Source organism: Larus michahellis, chromosome 8, assembly GCF_964199755.1.
Source record: "Larus michahellis chromosome 8, bLarMic1.1, whole genome shotgun sequence".
Lineage (NCBI taxonomy): Eukaryota > Metazoa > Chordata > Aves > Charadriiformes > Laridae > Larus > Larus michahellis.
In genome coordinates, this window is record NC_133903.1 from 31901298 (window position 1) to 31928796 (window position 27499).

The 27499-nt window shown below is 36.8% G+C and overlaps 1 protein-coding gene across 2 annotated transcripts; it reads right to left on the reverse strand.

Moving 5' to 3' along the window:
• Window positions 1–122: 122 nt before the first annotated feature.
• ASPM (assembly factor for spindle microtubules) lies at window positions 123–27499 on the reverse strand. Of its 2 annotated transcripts, XM_074598061.1 has the most exons (29): window positions 27090–27499; window positions 25414–25557; window positions 23680–25039; window positions 21599–21700; window positions 20712–20858; window positions 20011–20256; window positions 19787–19854; window positions 19135–19276; window positions 18925–19055; window positions 18063–18238; window positions 17817–17962; window positions 17654–17739; window positions 16082–16291; window positions 15034–15250; window positions 14802–14947; window positions 14571–14699; window positions 13618–13812; window positions 8318–12943; window positions 6710–6859; window positions 6228–6394; window positions 5743–5902; window positions 5016–5225; window positions 4359–4499; window positions 3510–3701; window positions 2865–3057; window positions 2204–2358; window positions 1540–1716; window positions 334–506; window positions 123–254 (listed from the first exon to the last, which is right to left on the reverse strand). In XM_074598061.1, exons 1-29 carry the CDS (start codon window positions 27378–27380, stop codon window positions 149–151), a joined length of 10386 nt encoding a protein of 3461 aa, XP_074454162.1. In that variant the 5' UTR covers window positions 27381–27499; the 3' UTR covers window positions 123–148. The 2 variants fall into 2 exon arrangements, with proteins under 2 accessions (XP_074454162.1, XP_074454163.1); XM_074598062.1 differs by lacking the exon at window positions 5016–5225.

The following is a 27499-nucleotide window of genomic DNA, read 5'->3' on the forward strand; positions in this document are numbered from 1 at the left end:
AATATAAAAGAGTTACAGAAATGTTCATTGCAATTTGAAAAAACATTTTCAAGGGTAGCGTGACACTTATCTGCTTTCTTTCAAAGTCATTTAGCTGTCTACTACATATACGCTGTACAAATGCATTTTCCTATACATCATTTACATGTCAGCAGCAGGCAATACCAAGTGTATCCATCACCATCAGAATTGCTTGCAGAGGATCCACAACTTCTTGCATGTTGTCTTTCCTCAAAACCCAGTCTGGTTTAATTCTGTGAAAACATTAGTGGCTTGTCATTAAGATATTATATTGACACAGCAAAAAAAGCAGACTAATTTTTAACCTCTTACCTTGAAACTGTTTTTATTCTTAGAGGAGTTACTGGAACAGAGGAAGTTCCACTTAAGAAAGTGTTTGTTCTCTGCTTCACAAGCGTTCTCTCTGCATCCATTTTGTGTTTACGAGCTGTAAGTTTATATAGGCTTTGAATGCACGTAACAGCTCTTGGTATGCTTCGGATTTCCTGAGGAAAGGTGAAAATAGTACACAGTTAATACTATGAGTTTGAAAGCAACTTAACAAATTAAGAAATCTGTTTTATTCAATGAGAACTGAATGTTCATAATTTAAGCTGAACTTCTACCCACAAGTACAGTGAAACCACTTTAAAACCAGCACTCCAGCACAACAAGTCAGTGGTCTAATGCCTTCAAAATACTTAGCGACTGGTGTGCGACTTGCGATCTCAGAAAATTCAAGCTCTTCCAAGTCAGATATTTCTAATTTCTCATTAAAACCAAATTTCACATATGTCATTGGCATATGCCTTCACTGATTGGTACAGAGATACAAATTAGTGTTTGTACCCATCTTCATAGCAATGAAAGAATAATGCAGTGGTCAGAGGTGACTGGATAGCTTAAGTGCTGATATCTGATGGATATGCAGCTAGTGAATTGACAGCATAGAACCCAGACTACCCTAATAACCTTATTAGGGATTCTAGCAATAGGCATGAACAAAGGAAATTTCTTTCAGAAATAGGCTATGTCTCTGTTACAACAGAGTATGTCAACACAAAGTCATGGACAATTATATTGGCAGTTGTTACTGAGAATAAAGACCTTAACTTTATCTGAAAAGCAACAGAAAACTTTCAGAAACGGAATAAAAGTTAATTAAGTGCCAACTAAACTATATCTAATGCTAAGCAATTGACAGAAAGTCATCAAAACACTGTGGAAAGTAGGGATTGCAATACCACAGTCTTGCAAGGACTGTGGGATCAGAACCTCAGTGTCTTACTGAATAGCTCTGGGTGACCAGGGCATACAAAGCACAAAGTGCATATGAGTGTTTTCACCAGTTTGGAAAAGCATATTTTTCTTCAAAAAAAAAAAAAAAAAAAAAAAAAAATCAGAGTTTAGTCATAATTAATAATACAGTCATAATAGGTATGGTAGAGATGGAGAGAAAAAGAAATTACGAATCACACCAAAACATGCAAGAAAAGCACATTAAATCAAATTATTAAACCCAAAACATTTAAGTCTTACCCAAGCTCTTTTCGAATCCTTTGAAAGGATGGCCAACAAACAACAGGTCTTGGTGAAAATGCTTCCTCCTTTCTCTGAAATTTTGTCCCCAGCTTTCCCTCTGTACATTTGCAGTAGGTCTAGTAACGTATCTATAGAATTTTCTACTTCATAAACTGCTTGAGTAGTTCTTTCATACTGTTATACAAGAAAGAGACAAGAGAGTTTATACAAACAGATCTTTAAAATACCTTTCAGGTTAGAGGGAAAAGCAAAATCCATCCACATTCTCCCCTAGACTAAGTTTGTAGCTGATCTGGCATCCAAGCAATAAAAATCACTTCTGTATGTTACACCACAGTAACGTGTTACATGTTTTCGTGTCCCCCCCTTGTTTAGAGACCCGTAGAATCTGATTTAACGTTTAAAATAGAAGAATAAATAAGAGTATGTTTAGAGAAATTTTAAAATAACTTTAGCCTAAATGTTAAATGCATTTTCCTGAAATAAAAAATAAGAGAATTTGAATGTAGATGCCTGTACAATGGATATATGGTCAAAAACTATGTTTAGCAAATATTTTAAATTTCAAAGTAAAAACCCCTAGAAAAATCAATCTGTACTCAATAACTACAGTAAAATAGTCTACAGCTTATAAACCTGCAAAAGAAAATATTAAAGTTACCTTTGAAACATTAAGTAGAACCTGAACTGAATATCTGATCACATCCATGCATGGAACGCTCCGGTTGCAACTTCGGATCAGAACAAAAATAGTGAAGATTGCTCTGCTCTGGGCCATATTTTCACAACAGAGCGGGGACAGCCTGGTAGCCACCTCTATGATAATTAAAGAAATAAAAAAAAAATAAATGTAATAATAATGAAGACTTTGAAGCTCAAGCAATTCAATTGCAAACCAATTTTTTTTCCTTATTTTTAAGTAGAAGTGCAAAGAAGTAAACCACACAATTATTGATCTAAACAAGTATTTTAAAGTAATACTTTTAATATTCCAGACTAAAAATTAAGCAGATCAAGCAAGCTATAGAGAATATATGCTGATAGTAGATATAATTGACTCATGTAAGGCATAGTATTACTAGGACTGCCAGGAAATCATAGCAACCACATAGGATTTCTTTCTCTACATCACTATTTTAATATTGTTCTTAAATCAATAATCTCATTTTAGTCTGGAAAAAAAGACGCATTATACTCTAACACGTTCACATTTTACAATCATGAAGAAAGCCTAAATTTCATTATGAACTCTTCTCAGCTGAAAAATTCCAGTTTCTATCACCCCTGGAATTCTATCAGTTATAATAAAACAAAATACTGACCAAGATGCTTTAATGCTGCAAGAATATAGGAAAGATGTTTGTATTTTAGAAGGTATTCAATAGCAATTGCAGTTCTGTTGCACAATTTGTTTTCTTCTCTGCTTTTTTCATTAGCTTTTTCTAAACTGTGTCTTAAAGCTTTAGTTTTTGCCGTGTCATTATTCTTTCTCCAAGAATATCCTCTCCACAATGCCTACAGAAAAGGAATTTCACAAAGGGAAAAAAAAAAGTTGTGAAGAAGAGACAATAGAATTGAACTTCCATTACCATTCCAAATCAATTTTACACAAGTCTTACAACGTATTTAATTACCTTGGTAATTAATTTTTAAGTAACTACCATTCAGTGTTTAATCTTCCAAATACTGGATTTTCAAGACAAAAAACCAGAACAAACACGCATATACACTCCACACACACTCCCATGTAAGTCACCGCAACCAGTATTTGCTTAATATTACTTGATGATCTGTTTGCATTTAGCTTTGATGCCTAAACGGAAGCTGACCTGGCTTGCTATTTAACTGATAAATGCACCAACCAAAGTAAACATCTTGTCTCTCCCTAAAAACTCATGAGAAAAATGAAAAATAAAAACAAAATTAAAAACTAAAAAAATTGTATTTTCCTTACAAGAGGTATTTACCTGAAATTTAATTACTCCAACTGCAAATTTTCTCCTATGTCTGCAGGCAAGGAATCTTCGTACATTTCGCTGGATTATGGCTGCTGCATCATTTCTGTGTTTTAGCCACCCTCGAATCACACGTTGTAATTGAATGATTCTTTGATAATCTCTGAGAAATCTCTTTTGCTGCATTTTTGCTCGGAACCATCTCTGTTTAAAATTAAGTACATTTCTATTTATTTATTTAAGATTTTTCCCTAGATTCCGTTTTCCCATCCTAAACAAGCATTGATAAAAATTTAAGAAACTAATGGTCAGTCTGGAGACCTGAAGATAATTTTTACTATTAGGCAGTGCTGCAATGCAGACCTGATTTTTGATCTTGCTTTTAGAGAAGTAAGACATGGTTATATTAAAAATGCTGCAACTTAGACATGTTTGGTACCACTGGCAGGTTAGAAACATTCAATCAAAGAAATCACTGTATCCCAGGGGACTGTTTGTGTAAGGAGACGCTCTTCATTTCACGATCCTTACAGGTTGTCGAGTCTGATCTTTCCTGCTTCCAGTAGGATGTAAAGAATTAGGCTACAACAGCACTCAGATTCGTTGAGCAAGCTTGAGTGTCTCAAGGAAACAAACTTTCCCATCCACCCTCAGCTTTAAAGTGCTTAAGCGTCCAGAGCCTGCTGAGATCCACTCTATTACGCTTAGCTGGGTACAAGCAGCATTATTCAATAAATCATGGTCTCCATAATTTAGCTTTATTTTCACATGTGAAGGAACTACAGTGTCTTAGTGCTACGGCCTAGCTGACAGAAAAGAAATTAGACTATGTTACACAAAAATATTTGTCCTTAGACTAACCTGTATTATAAGGACAGACGAGATCTGTTTTTGTGCAAGTCTTAAGATGAGGTGATTCCTATATGCCCTTTGAATTTTAATTGCAGAGATATGATGATATGCAGCTGCTGCAAAATAAAGTAGCCTCTTTTGCTCTGAAATCTGTAGAGAGAAAACCAGGATCATTAATTTTCATACTCAGAGGTAGCTGATCATCTGTGCAAAGGCCATAGTACACAGCAATATACCGTTAGATGCTGAAGAACTGCCTGTCATCACCTCAGCACTAAGCAAGCTACCCTTCTTCAGTACTAGGTCTCTAATCTAAACAATAACGCTGAAGCAATTGTAAGCAACAACATTAACATACAGCAGAGAAGAGTTTGATTGTAAGCGTGCGTGTGCAGGAGTATCAGTTATAGGCAAGCCACAAAGATCTCAGAAGCTAAAAAGAAACCGCTCAACAATGAAAACCTAGTTTAGTAGTAAAGGATTGTGAGAAAAGGGTCAAGCTGTATTTTGACTGATTCTGATCCACCCAATTCCCAAGGTAGTCAACAAAACTTTGAGTTCAACAAGCGATCAGGTTTTCCTTTACTTGCCAGCCAGAATTAACGCTAAAACAGCTATAGAGATAATTTACATCAAAAGTATAGTTTTAGTTTGAAGTATACCAACCTTTTTTCTGACTAAATAACCACGTATAAATGCTTGTAGTTTAACGACAGCTTTTCTAGTTTTGTTGTATTTCGTAAATTGAAGCCTGCCTTCCTGCCAAGCCCTCAGATGATTTTGGATAATTACCACAGCAGCTTTTTGTTGAACAAATTTCCTTCTTGCCTTGAAACCCCTGTATACTTTTTGGATCAAACATACAGCTTGAAGTTTCTGAAAGGGATTTTAAAGAATGCATTGATAATTAAAATTTTGTTCATTCCTGTCATATTTTAGTTCTAGATATTTTCTTTCCATCATAAGAACAACAACAAAAAAAAGGAAATATGAGCAAATTCATGCAGTACTACTTTATATAAAAATGCACTTTCACAATTTGTAAGGTCTTTTCCCACACTTAAATGAGGTCAAAGTTTGGGCAGTTTAGCGTAATCCTTTGTAAGCAGTAAAGACAGCAGAAAATTTTACATTTTATCTTGTTATCAGTATAGACAGGGGTAATTCAACAATTGTAACTGTTCGAAAACAAGAATCAACCTCATTGATCAACGCAAAAAGGAAATGTAGTAAGTTGAGGATCGAACAGTTGTGATTCAAAAAAATCTTTGTTTTGTTCCCCCCCCCTTTTTCTTTTGTTTACTTCTGCACATTGATGACAAAAATCACTCAAATACATTGAAAACTTTAAAAAAAAAAACAATGACACAGCAGAATGCAAGTGAAAACATACCTTTCTTAAAAGTCTTCTAGCCCTGTACTGTCTATATGCCAACTGAATGGTAACTGCAGCATTCTTAGTTGCCAGAAACTGATGTCGAATCATTCGTGCAGTAAGGGTTGCTCTCCATCTTCTTTGAATGGTAAGTGCACAGAACTTCATTTTCAAAAACCTAACATGAAAATGCTTTTTAGTTTTTTTCCAAAAGTTGAGAATGCTTGCGTTTAAGTAAGAAAACAGTGAAGGTTCCCCAATATGCAAAATTTAAGTTTGTGATGTAGCTTCCAGTCCAGGAAAATATTTAAATATAAGAAAACTCTTGTGCAAAAGAATAATCCCACTTGCATCAACAGGATTATGTTCATGCACGTTACATATATGTTGCAGGGTCAGAGCCTGACAATCTATAGGCATTTGACAGAGCGCAAAGTAGCACTAAATAATTATCTAATGAAAGCTTTGAAAAGTAGAGAAATTGATATCAAACTCGGTATTACCATGCCCGCTGCTGTTTTGTTTTGAAGTGACTCTGAATAACATGTGTAGCTTTTACCACAGATGCATATTCCTTTCGCGCTCTCCAGCCTCGAAACCAGGCTTGAATTACTTGTGCTGCTCTCATTTTGTTAACCCACTGCCTGGTTTTATATCCTCTGTATGATGCCTATTAAATATATAAAAAGAAAAAAAAAAACATTTCAAAACTTGATTTTTTTTTGTTTAATGGAACAAACAAAATTAAAAGGAAAAAGTCATGTTAGCATGAAAGGCTTTCAGGATTCCTATCACTACAATATTACAAGTATCTAATTTCTCATGTCTAGAAGATGTTTTCTAATGCAAGTGAAATGCATTCAGGGAAATACCACAAATACCACTTTCTAATGTCTGTAAAAATAATTATGTCATGAAGAAACAAATATAAGAGAGAGTAAAAAAACCCAACAAAAACCCAACAAAAAACACCTTCTGGGATTACCTGAATTCTAATGGCAGCGCTTTTCATTTGATGGTATCTTTGTTGTTCAATATTTCGCATCTGATGGGCTCTGTAGTACTGTTGTATTAATATAGCAGAAAACTTCCATCGAAGGTATTTCTGTCTCTGAATAAATCCACGGAAAAACGCCTTAAAAAAAAGCAAAACAAACACAAAGAATATTACACCACTTGCATGGTACTGACTGGGAAGGTGTTTGCATATTTTTAAGTACAGCTGTACGCACTGGCTTGTTAGAAAAACAACAGTATAAGTAAGTATATTTCCAATTCCCCAATTAATTCTTTTTTCCTTCCTTTTAAGCAATCATACAAACATTGCTCAGGATATTTAAGTTAAACATTCAGAAAATAACAAAGAAACTGCCACTTCCCCCCTAAAATATGGAGGTGAGGAAGGCACACCTGTTTTCTTATCTGTTAAGTAGAGCATGGGCTCTCCAACAAGATAGTAATAGCAACCTAAGAAATTATTATAAGAGATTATTTCCCTTTCTTCCCTGATTTGCGGGAAAAAAATTTCCATTCGTTCCAATAATACCCTGAAGAGAAATAACTAAGGCCATGACAGGAAGTCAGTTAAAGCTTCTCCCAGAAGAAAAGGGGGGTAAAAAAAAAAAAAAAGTGTATTCCCACCACATACAAATCATAATTAACATTAAAAAAAAAAAAGGAAATATACCTTCCTCCTTCATTCTTAAAAAAAAAAATTAAAAAAAATTTGAAAAGCACTTCAGAGTAAATAGTCTTCTAAGCCTCTCTGAACTCACACTGGATGGATATTTATCTTGCTACTTGGGAGATGAAACAATTCTCATTACTTCTTGCTGACCACTTTTCTTGCATCAATGACAGAAGGAAAAACCATCAAACTAAATATTGCCCACTTCCTAAAGTACCTCTGAGAAATCACAGATACAGTTGCACACTCAGTTTCATTATGGTGCAGCTCAATGTACCAAGTGAAACGTACAATAAGAACGCAATATCTCTCCTTACATTCCTAGGCACTTAAGTTAGTCCAGCGCCATTTAATAAATCTAAAAGGACTAACATGATTGATTTATTCATGCCTTCTTAAACATGAGTCTTAAAGAATGCAGCAGTCTGCCTTTTTTGAGATTTACTTCACTTCATAGCCAGTACCAACGCCCACTTATTTCAACACATCAAGACAGCTTTCATTCATATTCCAATCAAAGAAAACATTCATTAAGGTACTAATATTTATATAAGTGAAAGCTAATTAGGACAAAAATAGTCTTAAAAGAAAACACACACAAGTATCAGAACTCATTTGCAGTAGTAAAATTCTAGGGGAGAAACAGCAAGAAAAAGGGATGTTACTTTTTAAGGTACCTCAGCAAGGAAAGACAAAACAAAGCTGAACAGAGACTCATTTCTGTGTGCTGTGGCAGTGAACTTTACACACCTGCCATGTAGCATACTTCAGAAATTGATTCTAATTTAACATATAGCTTTGAATTGTTGTTTGCAAGAGCAGTAATCTTATAAAGCCCACAAAAGAAAAAGAAAAACCAAACACCAAACCCATACCCCAAGCCCACTACTATACATTCAAGAGTACCTGAATTTTTATTGTGCTTTCTTTAATTTTGTGAAACCTCTTCTTCTCAATGAATCCTCTGACTCTAGCCTGCACAATGATAATGTTCCTCCGCGTTTGTAAGTAAGTTGTTCTTTGGTATTTCACAGTCAAGTGGGATCGGTAGCATCGCTGTAAGACAACTGCTGCTTTTTTATAGCCTGTATACTGTGATTTAGTTTTATGCATTAAGTAATAGGCTCGTATCGTAATAGCTGCTTTTCTAAGTTGAATAAATTTTCTTCGCTGCACAGCCATCTGAAGGAAAGACTGAATCTTTCTTGCAGCTCGTACCCGTCTTGCTATTTTTCGTGCTTTCATACCACGGACGGCAGACTGAATAATTACTATTGCTTGTCGTTGAGCAGAATACTCCGCTTTCTGTAAACGAGCCCTGTGACACGCTCTGTACCACCTCTGAATAGCAACTGCTGAACTCTGAATCAATTTATAGCGAGTCCTGGCTCTCTGGCATCGGAACATAGACTGGATCATTATGGCTGCTGCTTTCTTTTCAAGAAAATGCCTCCTCTCTATGCACATTTTTAAGAATGATTGTATGCGCCGTGCAGCCACATTGGTTTTATACAGCTGCCTAGCTTTTTTAGCACGAAAAGAAGACTGAAGGCAAATAACAGCCTTTTTCAGTTTTGCATAGCTTTCCATGTCAGCCTCTTTCGCCATGTTGGCTCTGAACCTTTGCTGTATAACTCTGACAGCCCAGCACAACTGTTTGTAATATCTACGCTGTACATACATGCGATAACTAGACTGTATTACAATTGCTGAAACATGCATGATTCTCAGTTTCTGTCGTTCCTTCATGCCTCTATATGATGCTTGAATAACAAGAACAGAATTCTTCATTGTCAGATATTTCTTTCGTTGATTCTTTCCTTGAACGTAGGATCGATAGTAGTTCTGTATAACAATAGCCGCAATTCTCATATTTTGATAGGACCTCCTGCTCCTGTGCATTTTGTAGGCTGACTGTATTGTGCTAGCAGCTAAATGCATATGCTCAATACTCTTCCGTACTCTGATACCTCTGTACACAGCCTGTACATGAACAGTTGCTCTGCGAAGAGAAAGGTACTCCAAAGTATGCTTTCTTGACAGAATCAAAGCTCTGTATCTTCTCTGAAAGACAAGAGTAGCTGCTTTAAGAGCGAGGTATCTTTGACGATCTCTAAAAGCTTTAAAATTTTTCTGAACAACAATAGCAGCATGGTGCATTTCTTGACGTCGTTTTTTTGCCCGCATGTCTCGAAAAGCCTTCTGAATACAAGTTGCTGCTTTCTTTAATGAAGAGTAATGCTGTACTGCAATTTTCTTTAGGTTATTGGCTCTGTATCTCTTCTGGAGTAGCTGGGTTGCCCACTGAACTTTTCTGTAATGGCGGTACTCCCTACACATTCGGTAGTTTCTCTGGATTATAAGTGCTGCCTCATGTCTTTTCTTCAAAAGGCACCTTGTTTTCATTCCTCTATAGGCAGCCTGAAGAACTAAAACAGAATTGTAGAGTTTTAAGTACATTTCTCTCACACGCTTCCCTTCCCTGTAAGCACGATAACGTTGCTGTATGATTACTGAAGCAAGCCTGAGAGCTTTATAAGAAATATAAGTTTTATGCATTCTTAACGTTGCTTGAATAACTGTAGCAGCTCGATGCATGTGCTGCATTTTTTTTCTTACTACAAAGCCTCTGTAAGCAGACTGTATGATAACGGCAGCATTAAGGAAAGAGAGGTATTTTTGACGTTGATTTTTTGCTAGTTTTGTTGCTCTGTATTTTCTCTGAATCACAATAGCAGCTGTCTTAACAGAAAGAAAATGTTTTCTTGTGAGAAAAGTTCTAAATCTTCTTTGAATAAGCTCAGCTGATTCATTCATAGTTCTTATTAATCTTCTTGTTTTCATACCACGGAACGCAGACTGGATACAAAGTATAGCACTTTTCATAACCATATAGTTGTGAACTTGTGTATCTCGCTCCTTACAAGCACGGAACCACTGCTGAATCCGCCTAGTTGCCAGCAACAATTTTCTGAAATCCCTCTGTTGTTTGTGCATTCGATAATAAGACTGTATTATCGCTGCTGACTGATGTAACATTTTTAAGTCGTGTCGGACCTTCATGCCTCTGCAGGCGGCCTGAAGAATAATGACAGACTTCTTTAGCTCCAAGTACTTTTTACGTTGTTCTTTGCCTAAACAAAATGCTCTATATTGTCTTTGAATTATAATTGCTGCCATTCTCATTGCCTGATATTTTACGTTCATGCAATGCATCTTAAATGTGGCTTGGATACGAACAGCTGCTTGATGCATACAGTGAATTCGTCGTCTAACTCTTACACCTCTATAAATTGCCTGCATTTTGACTGTGGCTTTTTTTAAAGACAAATATTTCTGCTTTTGACACTTAGCATGAATAGCTGCACGATAACGCCTTTGAACTACTATAGCTGCAGATCTCAGTCTCTCATAGTCCTTTTTGACCAGGTAAGATTTGAAGGCAGCTTGTATAATTGTAGCAGCTTTGTTTAGTTGGCTCAGTTTTTTCCTCACAGTCATCCCACGGTAAGCAGACTGCAAGACTAACACAGCTGCTTTTGTTCTTAGATAAATTGCACGTTGGGTTTTTTTCATACAGTAAGCTCTGAAGTATTTCTGAATCACTAGAGTGGCTTGTCTTAGTTTCTTGTATTTTAGTTGATGTACATGCATTCTGTAATAGGACTGAATAACTGTTGCAAGATTATGTCTCTTTTGAATTGTTTTTCTCACAGTTTTCCCCCTCCATATTGCCTGAAGATGCACTACAGAGTTACGCAGCTGAACATATTCTTGCCGTTGTTTCCGGCCTGTAACACTGGCTCTGTAACGCTTTTGGATAGTTCGCACAGCATGGTCCATAAGTCTGAATTTTTTCAGAGCCATGAATTTTCTGAAGGCAGACTGTATCTTAGTAGCAGCAACACACTGTCTTTGAATCTGCTTTCGTACCTTCCAGCCGCGAAAAGCTGCTTGTAAAGAAAGCACTGCCGCTCTTGTCATTAAGAAGTTCAGTCTTTGCCTATTACCGGTCTTGCAAGCTCTGTACCACCTCTGAATCACAATGGAGGCTTGAACCATTGCTTTATGTTTCGTTCTTGCGGCATGAGCTCTAAAAGCAGTCTGAATTATAATAGCAGCTCTATATTCAACTTTAAGCTTTTTGCGTGCCTTATAACCCCTGTACGCTGCCTGTAAGCACACGGCTGCTTTCTTAACTTGTAAGAACTCCCGCCTCTGACACAGCTGCTTTTTGTATGCACGGTAACAGTTTTGTATGACAACAGCAGCACGACAGATGCTCAAATAACGTTGCCTGTCCCTTCTCATCCTGTAGCGTGCCTGGAGGAATACTGCAGTCTCCCTCCACCTTTGGATTTGTTTCCTGACAAGATAGCCTCGAACTACAGCTTGAATTCTTATGCAAGCTCCCTTCAGTTTCCTATAATCTTCTTTAAGTTGAAGAGCATATCTATGAGACCGATACCGTTGCTGAATATGAAGTGTTGCCTCTCTTAATGCACAATAATGCTTACGTGCTTGCCTCATCTTTACAAAAGCTTGAATCTTCACTGTTGCATCTTTCAAGTTTTTAAATCTCTTCCGGACAATATAAGCACGGTAATTTGACTGAATTTTTATCACAGATCTCAATATGCGAGCCTCTTTCCTAGCTTCCATTCCTCTGTAGGCAGACTGTAGGACAATAGCAGCCAGGCGCATCCTCTGGAAAGAAGCAGCTGCTTTTCTAGAAGTGACATGTGCCCTATACCAAGTTTGAATTACAGAAGCAGCATTTTTCATCTCTTCGTATCTTTTTACTTGTTGGTATTTTCTTACATGTGACTGCAATACAGTAACAGATTTTTTTAATTGTAGAAATCTTAATTTCTCTTTTTTCATTCTCCACAGTGATTGAACAACACAAACTGCTTTTGTTTGTCTGTATAGTTTACGTGCCTTCATGCCCCTAAAAGCAGCTTGGAGAACCATCACTGCTGCACGCTTTTGCAAATAGTACTCTCTTTCAATTTTTCCTAGTTTATAAGCTCTGTAATACTGCTGAATTGTCACTATTTTTGCCCGGTATTCCTGGTAAACACGTCTAGCCAGCCGACACCGGTACCAAGCCTGAATCTTGATAACACTTTGCTTAATACGTAGATACTGCTTCAGATTTCTGTGCATCCTATACCAAGACTGTATGAGAAGGGCAGCCCTCTTTCTTTTAGCCAGTTTTGAAGATTGCCATTTTCGGAAATAAGTCTGAAGCACTAAAGTTGCTTTAATTTTCTGTTGAATCTTGTGTTTTCTCCATCTTCTGAATGCAGACTGAATAGTAAGTGCTGAAGACTTCAACATTTTGTATCTTTGCCGATCTTTTTTTGCCAACTTAGATGCACACAGATGACTCTGAATTGTAACAGTAGCCCAAAGAATTCGTTTATATGCAGCAACACACTTCACCATCCTTATCCTTGCTTGTACAAAGATAACATAGTGTCTTAGCTGTAAATATCTTTTCCTAGCAGAGTATCTCCTCCAGTAAGCCTGCAGGAAAAAGCAGAAAATTTAGGATTTTTGTCATATCTCCAGTTAAGCCTAAATTTGAGAACTACAAACCTCAGACTTTTTAAGATTTCTTTATTCCTACTTAATCGCTAGGAAGACTGAAGCCCACATATCTACATTTAAAAAAACAAAAAAACCCCAACCAAACAAAAACAAACAAACAACACCCCCTGCCAAATGCTTGAATCATTGGGGTTTTAAGCATTTTAAATTCTGGCAAAAGCTAAGTTTGCCTATGCAACAAAAGATTCACTTTTAGACTATTTGATAAATCAGTGATTCTTTAATCTCTATTCTAAAAAGAGAAGTCTTAAGAACGTAGCATTTAACTTTGGGTAATAGAGAGGAAAGTATCTTAAGAAACTAAATTAACTACCAAATTACCAATTGGTAACTAATGTCTGCCATTTTGAACATGCCCATCGCAGGTGCCATAACACTAGGAGAGTATTTTTTTTTTTTGAAGCTTCTTCAGTAACGTTCAGCAGCTGCAAAGAGGCAAGCCAACACAATTTGATCAGTCCTTATGTTGAGTGGTTTAAAGGCTCAGTGTTTTAATGTTTATGGTATACCAAAATATTCACTAATTGTCAATTTAGTTTTAGGTTTCAGAGGGTTTCATTGCTCTGTAATCTCATTTTAGATCATACTACCTGAATGACTGTGGCCGATTTACTTCTGGCTTCCTCCAGTTTTGTCTTTTTCAGATTTAAAAGAGCCATCCTGGCTAAGTATCTTCTCCAGTGCTTCTGGATGAAAACTGCTGCATTCACTTTCTTCAGGATGCGTCGACGAGACAAGAAGTTTATTGCAGATTTTTGAATTATCCGAGCAGCTCTGTCTCTTTCCTACAAAGATGGAATTTCCACTGAACAGTTAGGATTGGAATTTTCACTCAAATTTTTTACTTATTAAAATAACTTTTTAAAGCAATCAAATAAAAATTAGGCTTGTCGATAAAAAAACCACATAAATATAACCTCTGCCCCCTTCTACACTACAGATTCTTAAAATATTTCATTTGAATGCTGTTTAAACATGGAATAGTATTTATCTCAGAGATAGTGGTGGCATTTAGAAACCTTAATGGTGTCACAGTTTTAAAACTGTCACCATATCTGGTATAACTACCAGAAAAGCAAGAAACAAAATATCAGAACTCATGCGACTTAACTCAAAACACTGGTGAAGTTTAGCTCCTGACCAAAAATATTAAATCCATGCAGAAGTTTGATTACTCTTTTCATCCTGTAGATATTAATAGGAATTAAAAACTAACTACACCTTTTTTGTTTTAAGGAAGCAGTGCAACTATTTTGTATTTGAAATATTGGGAAGAGGGCTTAAGGGGTGACATGCTCTAATCAGAACAGGAAAGAACAGTAGCCCTTAAACAAATATAATTATTTCAGAATAGTCTTAAGTGATAGTGATTTTTAGTAGATTACATCAAGGCGGCCATATATTTTGATAATAAAAATGGTACTGATTTATTTAAATACCAATATTATTCTAACAAACCTGTATGCTCCAAACAGTGAATGTATGTTCTTTATTTAGTATTTCTCAAAGTAGAAACTATGAATGCTGAACAGGCAAAGACTACCTGAGAAAGTTTCAGTTCCCTTTTCAGCCTGTAATTCCTCCAAGCAGTCTGAATTAACCGAGCAGCTCGAGTTTCTTGCCGAAGATCTAGAAGCCGCGAACACAGAAATGATACGTAGGTAATAACAACCTATATAAATGCAGAACACAGCAAGTTAAGGGCTATATGGAAGAGCAGGACGTGTTCACAGGACAGCAGAACATGTTGATATCAACTCTAAAGGCATCTGACCTTCTCATCAGGAATTGTATTTGACATGTCCGAGTGATGAATCATTGCTGGTATTCCACCTAGGTCAGAAACTGCAGCATTGATCAGCTGGAAGTTTTTCCTTTCATTGTCCAAGAGTTCCTTGTATATGACTGAGGCAGTTACAGCTTTCCAAAGAGAATACGTTTGTCAAATCAAATTGTATGTAAAAGAAATAGATTTAACATTAATTTCTGTAAGTAAAATAACTCACTTTGGTCAAATGTTCCTTCCATAACGTTTAGAGACGTATCAGACTCTGAACAGGATGAGGAGGAAGAGTTTAGTCCCACTGTATGAGTTCTTGAGCATTCTACTGTTTGAGTTGTACGTTGGCACACAGCTTCCAAAGGCATGTAACATGGATGATAGTGATGAATCAAATGACATAATACTCTACCATCTGAGAAACACACTGTGAAATTTTCTACCTGTTAAATAAAATACAGTAAGATACAAGTTCCTTTAATTTTTGTTACCAGTTAATTGGTATAAAATGGATATAGAATTTGTTATCTTGTACCTTTGAAAGTGACCAAGCGCAAATTTTTTTTGAACAAAAGAATTTATGAAACTAGTGCTTCCTTTGAAGATGCACTGTACAGTGATATATAGCTGTGAAAAACCAGAAACAAAGATGTATGAATCACTATACAGTGAATCTCCAAGGGAAACACTTAAGAAACCAAGAAGAAAGCAATCTTTCTACAGAAGGATCCCCAAGAAACTTCCATAGATACCTTTACACAAGGTATTCAGTGCAGAAATAAGCTCTGAACTTGCATCAGTTTTAAGTGCTGTATCTTGCCCTTCAGAAAAAAAAGCTGTATTCTGACCAGAGACAAGTCTCTGAACAGGGCTTCTCTTCTTGGAAGGAACAAAAACAAACACACATCTTACACATCTCTTTGAAGAGAGGAATCCCCCTTACCCCAAACGTTAGTTTAATTCTCAGCCAACAACCCAACAACCCCATATTCCAGCAAAAACGTTATATTTTTAAAAGGTATTTTTATGTATAAGACTAACTGGAAGAGCTGATCCTTTTAGCCAAATTTGTTTAAAAGGAGAGCTGCAGCTAAACCCACAGAAAGATGGTTATTTCAAATCAGATTAAAACAAAGTCAGGAAGGATATTTAAAAGGAATTACCATTGACTGCTCCTACATATTTGACAGTTTGAAGAATTCTGCTCTATAAAGAATAAGCATTCTTATTACAGCAAAGGATGTATTTACTGAAATGTACACAAAACTATTTACCTTGATATTGTAAAATCCACAAACAGCATTAACCCATGCCATCAGCAGCTTCACGTTTTCACTGTGACCTTGAGGCGAGGAGTTACTATTATCTTCTTGTACTCTAAAACAGTTTGGAAGAGTCTTGAGAGCACCTAATTGTCTTTTGTGTGCATTCTTTAAAAACTCAATTTCTTCTTTTAACTGTTCCACATTAAGAAAAACATCCACCTATAAGGTAGGGGGTAAAAAAAAGGATCTTATTTATGTCACCAACAGTCTGACATGTCATGCATTATAGCAGCTAGATGCATTATAGCAGCTAGATGCAGAGGCTTTAGATATGGCATTTTAGAGAGAAACTAACTCTCACTACTTAGCAGTACCTGCCACACTGAATCAGTAGTGGATAATCTGCATTTGCCAGCATAGCTGGCAGTGTCTGTTACCAACTGCTTCAGATAAAAGAACCTCAACCCACACTCCCACTGTTTTGTGTAAAACAGGTACTTCATTAGTTAATAGTTGGGGAAAACAGGAAAATTGCCCGAAACAGCCTGTGTAATTTCACCATATTTTCAGAGAAATGAACAATTTCAGCGTCTCGCCTGCATTTCTACTGAGTGCATGTACCACAGCTCATTTAAGGGATTCTGAGGCTACTTGAGCTGGCATTGTGACGGTCTGATGTTTGGAGAAAAAGTAGTATATCCACAGGACTTGGATAAAGCCACTCCTCACTGAAGTTATTTCTTTAATGAAAAGCAATGCAACCCCAGTGCATGCATCAGAAGAACTAACCAGAGGAAGGTAACTACTCAATACTATAACAGTAGTTAAGAAAGAAAATAGTTACATTTGGTTTTAATTATGTTCTTCTGGCTCTCTGATAGTTCTGTGGCAATAATATTTGAAATTCTTGCTTTAGATATAGTCAATAGTACTTATATTCCTGACTACTTAGTGGGGAAATTCCACCTCAACTTGTATCTTATTTTACCTTCCATACTTTATGTGCCTTCCTACTGGAGTTGTCAGCTGGACACTTATTTTCAAAAGACTATCCAACTCCAGTTAACTCTCTAAAACAGTCTTAAGAAAACTATTTTTCCTTCCTCTACTTATTTTTTCTAGTGGCCTTGAAATGCCATTGCAGCAATGCCTAAGAAATCTTCGTTTTTATTTCAAGAATGTTTCTTCAAATTGACTGTTTCAAATGGAAAAAAGTAGAGCTTCAGAGCTTACTCTATAATTGTCTGTCAATGTAACCTTTTCAGTTAGTAAGAGCTTATCATCATTTTGAGACCAACATTCTTTTACTTTTGATTATCAATTCTGTTGACATACAGCATAAACTTTCCAAAAACTTATGGATGTATATAACAAAAAGCACAGTTGAAACATTATCTAAACTGAACAGTTATCACATTTAGGTAAAGTTTGCATGGCACTTCGAACACACAAAGAAGATAATTTCACAAATTTGGTTAGTAGAGGTTTCACAGACAACAAATATTCCTGAAAGATCAGTGTTTTCATTATTGCTCGTTTGTAACTAGTAACAAACACACACAATGAGTAATTGAATAGTACCTGGAAGGCAAAGACAATTTTCCACAGCAGTGCTAATGTTCTTTCCCTGTGTCTATCCACAATATCCCTGGAGTCAATTGAAGCTCCTATCAAATAATCAAGAAATTAAAGTGTGCACTAGTCCTCCGATGCACTTAAAATAACGCTGATTTCTAGGCCTTACCACTTTCATCTTTCAAGTTAATTCCTCGTTCTTTAAGGACATTAAGAACAATGTCAACATTATGCATCTTCTGTAGACGACTTATTGCAGGAACTCTCAGCTGTTTTGAAAGATTCCAGTTTTTGGTGAGAAGTTCCATTGTTCTCCTAAAAAAGGGAATTTCACAGTTTAATACCTTAGCCAAGCTCACATTAAGTATTCTGTAAAAGAAAATAAATAGTTTAAAATTATTCTGTATCAACGCACACAAGACGAGTGCCACATTGTAAGTCCACAGCCAGATTTGTTACAGCAAAATCAAATTCATCCAGTGGAGTTTGAATATGACTGACGGGTAGTCCTAAGAAACCAAGATGGCGGGAAAGGTCACCTTCACCACTCAGGAAGTCCCGAGAAAATGCAAGCAGAAGGTCTTTGCTGGACTAAAAGACAAAAAAAGAGGAAGATAATCTTTAATCTTAACTCTGCAATATTTGTCAAGCATTATTTCTTTGCCCAATACTGAAAAATGATAATTTTATTATATTTTTTCCAATGTGTTTTTAGCTAGTTCACACAGCTTTAATTTTCATTATACCTGGCTATCATGTCACTGAAAGCACCACCAAATTCGGGAATACTTTTTTCTTCAGTCTGCCTGTCTATATAGTATAAACCCAAGAAAAGTGATTTTATTTGAATAACATATTTGTTAATCAAAGCCTTTGTACAACAGATATTGCATAGTCTTTCTTATCACAACAAAGTAACAGAAAAAAAAAACCAAACAGAAATGCCCATCAAACCAACCTACAATTAAGATCAGCTGCAGTATGCTAGAGTGATATTTAAAAATAACACAGAAGCTTAACTTTAGAGAGGGAAGCCATATAACGCAAGATAATGGAGTCCTTCCTGCAGGACCAACACCTCAAAATTTTCTTGGGAATTTCTTTACGTGACTGTGAGATGATGTGTTGAGACTGTTCATGCAAAAGGCTGAACAGCCAACACTTGTTAAAGAAAAGTACATATTTACAGTCAGATTTAAAAAAAAAGTTTTAAAAAAATAATCTACATTGAGTCTTGGGACAATATGGAGGGAGACATCAAATCACAGCTCTCTTACCTTGAACTCTGCATCCTTACAAAAGAGGCAAGGGTCATGGTCAATCATTCTGGACCGTTTGGCACAATCCAGAAAGCAAACTAACAGCAGCAATTTTTTCAGTGTGAATTTTGACAAAGCTTCTTCATGACCTAAAAAACATAGAACATATTAAATGATAGTTCAAAAATTAAATGCTAAAAATAACCTATTTTTGGAAGTAGTAGTTACCTTCTCGGTAAAGGTGAGGCACAGTGGAATGTCTGTACTCAGCTGCAATGTCAGGGTTCCAAAGCAAGCGATTAAGGATAAATATTGCTAAACCCATAACATCACTATTACTCTCCAAAGCTATCAGTTCTCCATAAACAGTCTAATATGAAAAAAGGGAAAAGAAAGCAGGACCGTTAAAAATTGCCTTAAATACTATAAGGTTTTTTTTAAGTAATATATATTACTGAAATTCTGAAATAGTAAATGGTAATTAATCTCTAAAAATCAATCCGTTTTCCAAATCCAACATTTCAAAACATGTATGATCATCTGCATCTGAGGAATTGATCAGGAACTTCTTTAAGACGACTGCATTTTTCTCCAGTTTAATAAATGGTGAAACTGATAGGAAACTTCTTTTGTGTTATTGGTCAGGGAGTTAAACTTCCACTTCCTTGATTAAATGTCTTCCTTTTCAATAAGGCAAGCACTTTTTTTAAAAGCAAGTCTGTTGCAATAATTTCAGAGATGTAAACATGCTATAACTGAATTGAACCTACCTGAATTGGTAAACAGAAAACAAAAGAAACCTGAAACGTTCCCCTACTAAAAAAAATAAATGCTAGATGTCCTTTAAACTTTGATTACAGGCCATAAATTCTGCACTTACCTCCAGACCTATACGCAGCCACAAAGGGTTGTAAGATAAAAGCCAGTTAAGGACTTTCTGCCTCTCTCCTGCAAGAGAGCATCTTACAATATTATATCCAGCAAAAACTTTATATTATAGCAAAAATTTCTATCAATGAACCTCAGATTATATCAACATAGTGTGCGAATAATCCTGTTTCTACCTGCAAGAAAAGAGAGCATGCAGAGTTTTAGTATTCTTACCTACATCTTTCCAGAGATGCCTGTCTCTACGAATGAGCAAACGTCTACTTTCAATCTCAACTTCCAGCTTCTTAATAGCTTTAACCATTGTTTCAGATGTAAACAAACGGCAAGCCTCACGTCGTAACTTATTCAGTTTACGATGAGCTGTATAAGCTTTTAGAGATGCTTCATCTTTCGTTGGTGCTTTAGGAACACTGATTTTATGATGGTTCTCTTCTCCCAAGATAAGAGCAGCTGCATTTACTGTTTAAACACACACAAAAAGTAAGCATTTACATCTCAAAGGTAGCTTTGCCCACCTCATTTATTTTTTTCCTCCCTAAGTTCACATTTTGTTATTTCCTTCTGACTAATGATTTTATCCCTCCAGAAGCTCACCAGTTGTTGCACTAAACATATATTGTCAAGTACATATGATCTGCATATTCCATATTTTCTAGCAAAACCACCACTGAGACACATTACCAAATATTTGGCTTATGATTATCATAGTATTAAGTCAAAGGCTGAAAAGGGAAACAGATGATACATAAAAATTAAAGACCAAAAATCTATTCATACCTAACAGTTTAATGTTACACAAACTAAAGTGACAAGATGGGACAAGTATTAAGCTAGTACTATTATTCATTAATATTAATAAAGCACATTACATAATGTTTCAGAACATTAAAAGTAAAAATTTTTTGTACTCTTACCTTGTGGGGCATTTGTTTTTACACTGAAGTCATCAGGAGTAAGTACAAAATTTAACCACCAGGTGAAACCTCGTTGCTGCTTCTCCTTCCAACGTTCATCATAAAACATGTTTTTAGCAGCAAAAGGCATTGGGTGCCTAGGGATGACTTAATTAAAAAAAAAAAAAAAAAAGTAAGTCCCTCTGGTCCTTGAAACATTTGATAACCAATACGCATTTCATTGTGGAAAGGATTAACATTTGACACTCCAACATTAGCACCATAGCAGAAAAAAGCAGATTGTTACAATCTTCAGTGACTTGCAGATCAGCCACCATTAAATAACCTTCAGCCACAAAACATGGATTACATTATTAAAGCACTAGAACAAAGACAAGATTTCTAGAACCCAGGCCATTTGCAATGCACATCTTGGGGCAAAACCAAGCTGAGTCAGATTACATCCAGAAAGAGCCATTTTATAGATGTATTTTTCTGATCAGGTCACCTTAGTATTATAAGTTCTGCAAAATCAGTATCTTTTTGGTCAGAGATTTCCTCTTCTTAGGTATTCTGTTGTTTTATGAAAATGTTATCCTATATGGAAGAGGCATTTCACTGATAACCATCAGTCATGTGGGAACATATCTGTAATGTAGCTTTTACACTTGCAACAACAACATTTACCTTCAGCTGGCCATGTGTTGCAAGCAATTTTCTTACAAGTAGTCCAAATGGAACCTGAGAGGTTATACGCATTTTCCTGCTAGATATTGATTCATTGCAGCTACAATCTTCTATTTCGTCTCAACTCTAACCAGTTGGGTCTTACCAATCACCAGCAGTACAGCAACTGTGACATTCAATTCAGTGTCTACTGTTTTACTGAATACCAGGAGTCAGCCTACCTGTTTTCAGAGGTTTCACAAATGTCAGGTGAGACTGAGCCAATCCAGGGATGGGTTTACTAATTCTGTTGGTAGTTTTAGGTGCTTTCTGAAGTGAAGAACCTACAAGCATTAACACACAAATATCAACAACAAACATGTCAGTGAAAGGTAATGTATAAAACTTCATATCACTTATAAAGTATGGAACTCAAGTAATTCCCCATGAACCGATACAAAATACCAGTAATCTCCTGTTGATGGAAAAACTTAAGCAAAGCAGTTTGACTACAGTCAAAAAGGAAAAATAGTTAAGAGTAAGTAAGAGCTATCACATTTCACAGTTCTTCCATAAAGTAAGGAAACATAGTGTCTGCAATTCATTACCATGTGGCTAGAAACACTAAGCTAATTGGTAAAAATATTCATTAGAACATATGAAAGTGCGTATTCTATCAGCATCTGGGGTAAGAGGTATGACTTTTTAGGGCTTGCCTCACCGCTTGCCACAGATAGATGGCATACTACACTGATACTCATTTCAGTGCAGCCTGACTTGTGTTAGCCCAGGCATCAAGATACGAGAATAGTAAGTATTATCCACTACACAGCAGCAGAAGGGCTTAAATAAAATACAAGGAAAAAAATGCAGATCTAGGCTTTCTGAACTCTCAACATATAAGAATACATACTTTTAGCGCAATCATTTTGTTACACTGACACCAAATGAAGGACTAAAAAAGTATGCTTTTGCAGATGTACTATAGTTGCTGCCTGATATCCCCTGACAAGATGGTACTTCAGAAACAAAAAAGACAGAGATCATAAGTCACAGGTTGCATTCTCCTGCTTAGCTGAAGTAGTGTTTTTCATAGAATGTTCACTTCTCCTAGAGAAGTGAAGTCATTATTCCAATCTCTCATGCACTTCTAATAAATTCTAAATACATTCTGATAATTTTTAATAAAGTTGGACCTCAAGCAGATTAAATTAATGGTGGGCATTTCAAAGTTAACTTTTAGTAGTGAAATATAGTTTTTCTTTGTGAAGCCTAGAGACAATGCCTGTGCAATTAAAAGAGTAACAGGTTATGTTTCTCAAGAAAAATTTTCAAGAAGAATCTAACTCAAAGCTGTCATCATTTTTGCATTTCACAACTAGGATTAAGAGACACCAAGGTCATTTCGGGCTCACAGAATACTTCCTTGTCCAGACCATCTATCTATACCCTAGTGGATGACTAGAAATAACCTGGTAGACAACACAGCTTTTCCTGCTGCACACTACAACACGATTAGTGTGTTATATTTTATGTCGACTACCTTACAAACCCTGAAATCAAAATGCATTCCTGAATGCCCCAAATCAAATCTAGATCACAGAACAGATCACTTGAACTGAAGAAAGCAGCATGTTGTTTTGATCTGAAAGACATGATGGGTTTTTCCTGTTAGTTATATTGCAGGGACTGCATACAGATTCTGCAAATTAAATGCTTCTGTCAGTTACAGACCCTCATTCAGTTTCTATTCCAGAGTATACTTGGGAACAGAATGTTTAGAAAACCTAAAATACATTGAAATACAAGAAGCCAACTTCTTCAGATCTTCAAGCCACAAAGTATTGGCAAACTATAAAGGCAGAAAGAGCTACACAAGACTGGCAACAAGCCAGTTACAAATAGTGAAAAGCAGGCAGTGTGAATGAGATGCGGGAAACACATATTTAAAAATATTTGACCACGGTGATGAAGTCAAATATGCACAAAGGTAAGCATACATAACAGAAATCTCATGCAGTGAGTAAGTTTCTAGTAAATTTGAATTACATAAAAAAGGTTCTGCTCAAGAACTACCAGATGCTTCTCCTGTCATTAACAAGGTTTACAAAAGAATAAAGCAAATTTGAAGCCAATTACATAACCAAAACTCTGACCTAGTCTTCAAGTTTTTAAAATGCAGGTAATATCTAACAAAATTGCAAAGACCCACATTTCAGAGATACGAAATATTCCTGACTTGCTAGACAGTTCGGTTTGCTATACAAATTTCATAATCAAAGGCATTTTTCAGGAAGTGGTAAATGAAGGAAATACTGCTTACCAGCTTTCTTTCTCTGCCCTGCTCTCTCTCGGTTTGTGCGTTTGAAGGCTGATGGTCTCATAGTAGCACGTGTTTTATTGTCCACACTAGATGTAAGAGTCCTTTTTCTTTCCACTTCTTCCACATACACCGGAGCTGTAACTCTACTATTTTCTACGTATATTTCACTTTTCCTCTTACGACACAAAGAAGTTGATCCAGTAGGAGATGAATTTATTTTGTCACTGTGACACTTATTTTCTGCTGAAATGGGATCTATAACTGGAAGATGTTTCGATATTTCTGCCTTTGAATGTACAGGCACAGCATTAGCACATTCCATTATCGCTTTACTAAGGCATTTTTTAGATTTTGGCTGCAGGGTTTCCATTCTTTTGTCTTCAGCAGCATCAGGCTTATTTTTTATGACAGTGGCAGAAAGAACTGGACGCTTTTTTGGTTGCTCTCTCTGAGAAGAATTGTGAGTCTGAAGCTCCCCTGTAGAAGGAAAACTGAAGTGATTTTCTTTGGGTTTGTCATAATGAAGTACCTGTGATTCTACATTATGCATCTCAAAGACTTTGTTTAAGTTATGTTCTATATGAACATGTGTTTTTGTCTCTACATCTCCACTTTTTTTCCATTTTGAGGGTAGGAATTTCTTTACAACGTAAGTCTCTGTAGTAGATGATATTAAATCTGCATCAAGTTTAGGAGTCTTTGATTGCTTCTCTGACAAGATGTCTTTCACAAATTGATCAGGTGACAGAATTGGAACAGACTGCTCTATTATATCTATATCTACATGATAACTGTCATTTACAAAAGAATCTGGACTTAAAATTCTCCTTGTACTTAAAGCAGGCACAGATGTTAAGTGTTTTGGAGTGCAAACTGGTGAGAGTGCACCATTAAGAATTACTTCATTGTTTGAAATTGGCAGTTGTGTTAATCCAGTAGAACTGTATGCACTTTCAGATGTTAATTCATTGTGCTCATTAACAAATTTCTTGAGGTTACAGCTGTCTATTTCAGGCAATAACTCCTCATTTACAGCAGCAGCAATATCCAAGAATGTAGTAGATCTTCTCATTGCAAGTGGTGTGCAAACAGTATTACGATCTTCCTCTAGCATTGGTGCAATAGGAGATATAGGCAATTTATTTTCTGAGCCAATGAAAGAGTCATTCCCTGGGGATATACTATTTTGCACTGTGTTCTGATTTTCACATGGCTGAAGCGGGCTTCTAAGTTTATCCACCTTCTGGGAAACTTGAAAGGTTTTATTAACATTTTTAACTTCTGAAGTACTTTTTTTGACTTTTTTTGAAGCAAATGTTTCTGAAGAGTTTTTCTTTTTTATAGTATCCCAAAGACTCTTCTGAAAAAAAAACATAAATGAAAATTAGTTTGCTGACTTTCTACATATTTTCATGTGTAAAAGTGAACGTTACCAGTGTATTCATTCAAAGTCTAAAAATAGACTAAAAAGAACACCTAGTGCAAAATTCACCATAAGTTATTTCCAGGCTTGAAAACTTTTGTTTTGGTCATGTTTTAGTTTTATTCTCTAAGCTGTAATGCACCAGTATCTACTTTCCAACCCAGCTGAATAATTTTGAAGATAACAGGCATTCCCACAGAGAGCATTAGTCTCCAAATTTTAATTCTCCTTCACTGAATTTTCTACTAATAAAAACAATATCTGTGTCAGCTATGCCAAACAGAATTAAGACACATAATAAACACACTCACCTTTTTCTTTGGAGGCTGCTCAGCAATACCCAGGAGCACAGCTTGATGTTTTACAATGCCATTAATAACAAAAGTTACCAGTTCTCTGACTTTTCCTTCTTCTAATGGTGTCCACGTTACAGAAACAAAGACTCTTTGTCCTGACTATTGGAAAAAAAGAAATGTTTAATACCTAGCACCTAGGTACACTTATGTAACATCAAAGATAGAGTAATCAAATCAAATGAGAAATAGTATTCAGAAGCAACATATATTCCAACAACATGAAAAGATAAACAATTGTTAAATGTTTAAGTGTCAGTTCTTCCCCCTCTGACATCTAAATTTAAGCAATCTCTATCAAAAATGTTGTCTAACTAAAAGGGCATATACCTCTTAATGAAACTATAATGGGAAGCAAGCAAGAACACATATCGATATAACACACAGTAAAAAGGACAAGATTTGAGTAAGGGTATGAAAAAATCACAAAACTGCACATATTAACGAAATAAGTTGTCTAAAGTAATAAATAAATGAAGTAATTTTGAGGTAATTATGTTTGGGCTAATAATCAGAAGTTAATTTTTAGGACCTTAGATGAATCTAAATACCAGTGGAGGAAGTCGTGGAGCTATGTATGATCTATGTAAAGATTCTTCACGCACAGTCACCTCTACTAAATCATTTCAGTGCTCTGCTGGTATCAATACTAACAGACCAAAGAACAATTATACCTCAAATAAAATCAAAAAGAGAGTGTGAAATGACCAATCTCTTGAGCATTTTAATTAGGAGTTCCAGCTCTTCCGGAAGAAGCATTTAATGAAACCATACAAACTAATTCAATATGTGCTTATACAGTAAAGCAGGTCAACAGCAGTTAGTATTCATTAACTACTATAGGAACTTGTTATTCAAATACATCACAGTGAGACTTCAACTTATTTTTATAAGCATATTCTTGCAAGGGATCTCGAGAGTGTCTTCCTTTCTTAAAGGGATTCTACTTATTTGTCCAAATTGTCCTTTTAAAAATCTCCATTGATTGGATTTACCATAGTTTCTATTTCCTTGGGAATTGTAAGGATTTATTCCCAGGTTAAGCCTGCTTTACTCTCTTGTATTGGGAATTAACATGCAGAACAGTGAATTAGCATCCTCTTCACAACAAGCTCCCTCAGTCTTTTTCCTAAACAGATGTCCTCCAACGTTTTGAGAGGTCACTTTTTAAACACCTCTTATTCATCTGTCCCTATCTTTAAAGCCACGTTCCCAGAGACCAATTAATTTATGCTTTTGCATTTCAGTGAAAAAAACCAAACCCAACTGTGTCGTGCCAGGATTCACTGCCTCCGTAGCCTGTGACAGCTCCCAGGCCACCTAAAGCGCCAGCTCTTCCCCTTTAACACGAACCGCGAGCCTGGGACGCACCGGGACAGCACCCTCAACCACCACCAAATTACCACACTTTCCGGGTAACGGCTACCGAAAACCGTAATACTACGCGGCCGGCTCACGCGTGACTTGTCTCGGGGGAGGATCAGGCCGCAAACCGGTAACGCTCCTCAGGCCGGCGGAGGGCCTTTCTCTGCCGCCGAAACCTGTGGAGCTTCCTGCCACCCCCCCTCAGGGGGAACTCGGGGGTCCCCTCGCGTGTCACACACTCACAGACACCCACTCCCCCCGCCCGATACCTGCACAGAAAAGCGGCGATGCTCAAGGCTGAAGCCCCTGGCCGAACCCGGGAAGCGGTCGACGACCACCTCGGCGTCCTCCGCGTTAGGGTTGTCGATGCCCAGAAGGCGTGTGCGGGAGCCGCCGACACGCAGGCTGCCGAAGCTGAGGAAGGGCGGCCGGGAGAAGTGGCTCAGAACCAGAACGGCAGGGCTTTCATCCGCCTCCTCCTCACCCCGCCGCACGGCCCAGCGCCGCCGCCGAGGACTCTGCTCCCACGCCACCGCTCCAGGGAAGAAACCCGCGGCCATAGCTGGGGCAGAACCCCAGAGATGGGCCCGGCTCTCCACACGGCCGACACTGCTCCCCCTCACAACACCAACGGCCGCGCCTCCGTTCAAACTCGGCCCTCCACCAATCCCCGCGGGGG

What these genes read in the sequence shown, in the direction of transcription:
- ASPM (XM_074598061.1), bottom strand. Translation starts at nt 27,380, where the DNA reads ATGGCCGCGGGTTTCTTCCCTGGAGCGGTGGCGTGGGAGCAGAGTCCT. An exon ending in AAAAACAAATGCCCCACAAG is followed by an intron (nt 20,257 to 20,711) that starts GTAAGAGTACAA and finishes GTGTTTAAACAG; the next exon opens with TAAATGCAGCTGCTCTTATC. An exon ending in GGCTGCGTATAGGTCTGGAG is followed by an intron (nt 19,277 to 19,786) that starts GTAAGTGCAGAA and finishes TTTTCATATTAG; the next exon opens with ACTGTTTATGGAGAACTGAT.